At 33.9% G+C, this 6,454-nt stretch overlaps 1 protein-coding gene across 2 annotated transcripts; it reads right to left on the bottom strand.

The window, feature by feature from the left end:
* Positions 1-797: 797 nt before the first annotated feature.
* LOC104098519 (probable glycosyltransferase At5g03795) lies at positions 798-4,432 on the bottom strand. Of its 2 annotated transcripts, XM_009605268.4 has the most exons (3): positions 3,134-4,315; positions 1,351-1,833; positions 798-1,259 (listed from the first exon to the last, which is right to left on the bottom strand). In XM_009605268.4, coding segments are annotated over exons 1-3 (1,437 nt in total). In that variant the 5' UTR covers positions 4,087-4,315; the 3' UTR covers positions 798-1,258. The 2 variants fall into 2 exon arrangements, with proteins under 2 accessions (XP_009603563.1, XP_009603561.1); XM_009605266.4 differs by having other exon boundaries at positions 798-1,833; positions 3,134-4,432.
* Positions 4,433-6,454: the final 2,022 nt, after the last annotated feature.

A 6,454-nucleotide genomic window follows, 5' to 3' on the forward strand; every position in this document is an offset into this window, starting at 1 on the left:
GTAAGAAACAATCACCATGCAATGTACAGTGTAATAAAAGCAAAACCTTTGGACAAAATATAAAATTGACCGGTCGATTGAAATTAATTGTATTTGCTACCCAAAAAAAATATAATTTTTGTACATAATAAGCATATAAACAAAAAATATACATTATGTCAGCTATTATTTTTGGGAGTGGTGAAAAATATATATTCCTCAAAACTTTTCTTGTAAAATAATGGTCTCACTTTCTCACAAAATGGACAAAGAAAGAGATATCGAGAAAAAAACCCACTACTTTCTTTTGCTGAAGTATATTAATTTGGTAGCAAATTGTAATAGTAAATGGTGAGGGAGGGTGACCACAATTAATGTGGGGTAAAGAATTTTCATAATTCGACAGTCAATTAATGTCTGTCACACCAAAGAATTTTCTAATCATTTTTTCACTTCAATTTCATCAAAGAATTTTCTATTATTTTTTCACTTCAATTTCATCCTTTTTTTTATAACTACCAATATATACCATGAAAAATATCTGGATGAAGCACAATATTTTTTTGCTAGCAGAATCAATAGAGCTATTAGAAAACAGGAATTAGCTAGGAACTTCATCGTGAAAAATCTCCTAGCTAATGATAATCACTCGCTATTTCCATTTTTATTGTTTAGCTACGAAATTTATTCGTCTCTAATTCCTATTTTTCTAGTACTAAATATAGTAATCAAGATAATAGATAATCTTGTGAAGGTATCAAAGCTTTCTAGCCCTTACATTACATTTTCAAAAGATCACTTTTGCAATAATCTTGATATATAAATGAACAATAACAGCTTTTTGAGAACTCAAAATAATGCAGAAATACACCATAGATCCCTTGCCAATGATATATTCTTCTGCCATTGGAACTCAAAAGATTAGTTGTGTACTTTTGCATGTTGCAAATGCACAATCTATGCTAAAGGCACGTCCGACTCTTCAAAAATGCCGCCGAGTGCGTGTCAGGTCCTCCAAAAATAGTACTTTTTTGGAAGATCCGACACAAATGAGGCAACATTTTTGAAGAGTCCGAACAACATATGATCATGGAACTTGAATAAAAAATTACAAACACCATCCCCATAAGCACACCCCGACCCTAATTCTAAAATAGCTGCATTTGCAAAATACAACAATAACAACTACTTCAACTACGCCACAATCCCAACTAAGTTGGCGTCGGCTATATGACTCTTCATGACTATATCGCTCCATTTAAGCTCATCATAGATGACATCTGCCAAAATCACTTAACGTAATCATAAGATGAGAAAACACGCCCATCGGCTTAAATGAAATCAGATAGTGGCTAAATAAGTAGGTATTACCAAGCAACTCGAAGTAATCCCCTTCTGAGCCAAAGTTGGTACACTGTCATATGGAAGGAATCATACTTTTTCGGGCTACTATACCACGCGAAGTGCCTTCTCACGATTCCTAGGTTCTGATACATGTTGAGGTACATTCGTTTAGGCACGGAGAGCAATATCTTCTTCAGGTGCGGAATATCTCTTTCATTAACGATAATTGAGAACTTGCTCCAATCTAATATGTTTGCTAATGGAAGATCATAGTGGTTCGAAATCAGTACAGGGATGCAGCCGTGCTGAATAGCATCACTGACTCTAGCTGTATTCACCTCGTAACCTTTGACATGGAGACAGTATCTACTTCTCCGAAATCCTTCTTTGTAAGGGAAAGATGAACTCCCCGAGAATATATCGAAGGAGCTATCGTTCTTCCACAGCTCCAATAAATCTCGTCTTGCAAGAGAATTTTGGACACGACCAGCAAAGAAGACAAGCTTGTATCTGCAAAAAAAAAAAAGGAACAAAAGCAAGTCATAGGCACAAATTTGCAGCACAAGCTTAAAAGAAAAGCAGTGTTCGCATCACTAATTTCAGAACTCCAAGATAAGCTGCGTAGCATGTATCTCTATAACCAAAACAGATACAGTCGGACTCATACAGAGTGTGGATTACAATAAGAAACAACATATAACTGGGCCAATTGAGTAAGGGAAAGCTCAACCAGAGAGAGATCTCTTAGGCAGATCCTCATCTTTTCAGCTTGAGTTTCTAAGAACAGGTGGCAACATCTTCTACTGGTCCATTTACCTTTTTATATTCTTTCAATACAGGATTATTTCGGGAAACCGCATTTCTATTTCTATTAAGACCCTTCATCTTCACTTCTGAACAATCTTTCTTCTCATAACATGACATCAGAATTGCAGTACAAGCTTTTATACTGGTTGCAATATCTATTTCTCCTCATTTTGAACAATCTTCATAGGTCACCTAGCTGCATTATATAGATATCCCTCCACTATGCATTTGTCAACTCATGATCATCTACTTTGTGCGCTTGACCAATCGTCAATGTTGGTTCTAGGTAGGAATAACTGCAGCACTGAATTCTAAATCCTTACTTATTCCTTAATCCTCAAAGAATGTCCCTTTTATGGTATCCAAAATGCATCTAAGAGTAAAACCTCAAACAACAAAGCATGAAAATATTTTTGTCTTTGCTCAACTGGTTTTCAATTATTAAAAAAGAAAGATGGCAAATCCACCACTATTCCAACAAGTGGAGCGCAACTTGCATATAGTCCTAATTGAGTGCATTTGCAGTTTACTCCTAACACTAATAGTTGATATCAGCAAGAATTAGGAAGTTTTTGTGTGTCTGTCAACAGTACATTGCAAACAGTTGGAAAAGCTGGAGGAAAATTTTCTGCGCCAAAGTTATGTTCTTGTAAGCAATAGAAGCACCGATTCAGTTTTTTAAAAAAACAAATCGATTAATCAGTTACTAGTCGGAACCAGATGACGTGACTCGACATCCCACTAACCAGAAAGCACGCAAAGCACGCAGCATTGCTTTCACAGACGATACTTCATCTATACTTCTCAAGCAAATATAAAGTATCAGAGAAAATCAATCCACTAGGGGGACGAATTGAAAATCAATAAAGACTAATGAAAGATAAAATGTCCAACGCAAACCTTAATAAAAGCAGTCTACAAAAGAGCCTTACACCAACAACAAGCAGTTAAAAACAACTTATCAACAGAAATTGCAAGACAATGCAGTTAAATGACACCATACCTCGCATCAGGAGGGTTCAACACTTCCTCGTGTTGGCGAGGCCAAACTTGGGGCAAGGCAATGTCTTTATGGGCAACGTATAGCCTCTGAAAGTAGTTTGACGAGCAAGTAACCTGAATTGCATTGTGATGCAATTCTTGGTGCTTAGAAGCAGCGTCTCGACCAATAGAATGACAGTACACATAAAAATGATCAGCACCACCAGATGCACTCCAAAAGCTGAACTCTGATCTAACTCTATCAGTATAACTAGCAACAAAATCTTCAATCGCGGCTGCAGAATGCACGCGAGGGTGATTACGCATAACGTTAATAGAAAAAGGCATATAGTAAAAATGAGCCTCTTTTGGATTCTGAGTAACTAAAGAACTACCCAAAAGTGCAATCTTGAACATGTGCTCACTAAAGTAATTTCCTAATTTGGGATCAAAGGGATTTGTAAGGGGTAAAAAAATGCTTGAAAAAGGTGAAGATTTGTTGCTCGTAAAAGCATCAGGATACACAAATATCTTAAGGGTTTTCATCATTTCCTCATAATCAGCAGCAAATAACTCCCAATTATGATAAGGACTATTATTAATGAACTCATTTTGACCTTCACTAGACCAATTTTCTAGCTTTTTTGGTTCAAGATTCTTCACTAATACTTCCTCTTGGCCATCAAACTGAACAAAAGTTCCATTTTTATTTACAGGACTATTACTTATTGACACAATTTGACCTTCACTAGACCAATTTTGCAGCTTTTTAAGTTCAAGATTCTTCACTGAAACTTCCTCTTGGCCATTAAACTGAACAAAAGTTCCATTTTTATGTGTCAAATCTTTCATTTTTGTTTGTACCATTAGTAGAGCTCCTACCATTACAACTACAAATAACATTACAGAAAAGGGTCTAAGAAAAACCCATAATCTGAAAAGTTTATAACTTTGATTTAAAGAACAGAAAGCCATAATTTTACTCAAAGAGAAAAATCAAGAAACTTATCTGGGCTTAAAAAGTCCTTTCTTTTTTCAACCCCACATGAGAAGAACACAAGAACCTTCTTTAGCTACTCCAATTAGCTGCTTATATGAATTTTTTTTGGTTTTGTGTATAATATATTGTGTTGGAAAGACATTTAATGACTTTTTACATAAAGAATTGTTCAAATGGAAATGTAGGACTAATGGTTGAGCTAAGCAGGCGGCAAGATTTTAATATGATTTAAGAATGTTAACGTGTACAACATAGATATGTTAAATAATGTTGAAAATAACGTAGGACATCTAGAAAATGTCAGCAAAAGAATTAGGATAAACAGCATTTTGTCAGGCGCCTAAGTTACGAAGTCATTCAACTTGGAGTATATCCCTCTCCATTTCTTTTATTACTTCCTCCGTCATAGTTTGATTAAACATGATTTTAAGGAAGAATTAATTTTTTTAAAATTTGTAATTTTAAATATGGTATAATATTGTGTAGCTTTAAGAATTTCAAAATTTATGATGTAAGCAAAAGTGACTAAGGCTACCAAGACTTTAGAGGCCACTTATAATTACTGAAACACCACCTAGAAGAGAGGCCACTCATCTCTTCTTGTTTGAGTAGGAATATTTTGATTTTTCTCGTTCCTTCTCTTCGATAAGAATAGGGATTTGAAATGATACAAATTCCTCTTCATTCTGTTGTGCCCAGCAAAAGTTGGCTCCAGAACGGGGGGCCGGCTCCAGAGGCGCTGCCGCAGGCACCAACACCGACATAAATTGCACACCCCGCTCCCGATCAAAAAGAATGACCCTATAAAAATATTTTAAATTTAAAACGAATCAGTCGACCTGGTCTACGAATCTATTCTAATTATCAACGAATTTCGCGAATTTTAGGTGGAATGGGGATTGTCGGTTTAATCATGGAACGTCTAAAAAGCCTGGTCAAATACGAATATTATTATAATAATAATAATATGCCCTAGAACATGTTATTTTAAATATGTCATAATCTTCTTTTTTTTGGCTATAGAAGTTTATCATTAGAGTATAAATAAAAGTTCAAGTAAAATTATTTTTAAATTTGTATATGATTATGTTCATATCGTGAAAGTAATGTTAATTTCTTTTGTTTATGTTGAAATAATAGGAGAAATAGATAGTCAATATACCTTTAATGAAGAGTTACATCTGGACTTGCCTACTACTATTAGAGAACATACGTATAAAAATGTTGTTACTTTGCTTAATAGAGAGCTACAATTCATATAAGGTGAAATCAAGATTTAAAGTTTATGAGTTCGGGGTTCTAATTTTTTTAAGTTATTGAATTGTAAATTAATAATTCATACATATTCAATAAATTTTATAAGACAGATATATGATTTGAATTAAAGCGATTGAGTTCCGTCGAACCCGTTGTCGATGGGCTAGCTCCGCCTCGGCATGCCAGGCAAAATGACAAGATGGAGACTCTTTGTTACTATTTTTTTTGTGTTTTCCGTATATGTTTAGTGTTTATCATTTTTCTTTTATCTAGGATTGTTTTCACGTTGATTTATCTGTATCCTAGATTCTCTCTAAGCTATTATTAGGCTCAACTTTCTATATACTACACTTAGGCTATATAAAGCCAGCGATATAATTAATACAACACAAGTTTAATATAATTAATACAACACAAATTTAATATAATTAATACAACTCATGCACAAATGGCATCCACGGTATAGGCGGATCCATAATTTAAACTTTATATGTTCAACTTTTAAAGTTTTAGCATTAAATTCATTATATTTTAAAATTTATGGATTCATATCTACTATTTTTTGTAATTTTAGCGAATTTTTACATATAAATTTTTACTCCGCGTCGAAAGTTATTGATTCAATTGAACTCGTTATCAACGGTCTACATTCGCCCATGCCCAGTACTCCAAATATCATCAATGTCGAGTAATTATTTATTACACAGAATGAATTGAAGTGGCACAGTCACAAACACAGTGTAATTATTTTTTATATGATCAGTGCAATTAACCTATTATAGCATGTAAGATATTGTTTTTATCAGCTTACTAATCTATGGTTATTATAGAACTATACTCTAAATATTTTATAAGTAATTTGATTGTGTAAATATTTTTTACACTTAAGTATTGTTACGATCCAAAATCCACTATAGGTCGTGATGGCGCCTAACGCCGCTGTCAGGCAAGCCAACGTTAATTTATCAATGTATTTACTCATGTTATTACTTTCAAAATCATAATCTCCATTCCTTAAATAATGAAAAAAAACGGAATTTATAGAGTAAAATGATAATAACTACGTGAACTACAATAACGAACAAC

This window comes from Nicotiana tomentosiformis, chromosome 11 (assembly GCF_000390325.3).
Source record: "Nicotiana tomentosiformis chromosome 11, ASM39032v3, whole genome shotgun sequence".
Lineage (NCBI taxonomy): Eukaryota > Viridiplantae > Streptophyta > Magnoliopsida > Solanales > Solanaceae > Nicotiana > Nicotiana tomentosiformis.

Bases quoted from the DNA above. Each gene is read 5' to 3' on its own strand.
- LOC104098519 (XM_009605266.4), bottom strand. From the start codon at position 4,086: ATGGCTTTCTGTTCTTTAAATCAAAGTTATAAACTTTTCAGATTATGG. The intron at 1,834-3,133 runs GTATGGTGTCAT...TTTTTTTTGCAG, and splicing joins TTGAACCCTCCTGATGCGAG to ATACAAGCTTGTCTTCTTTG.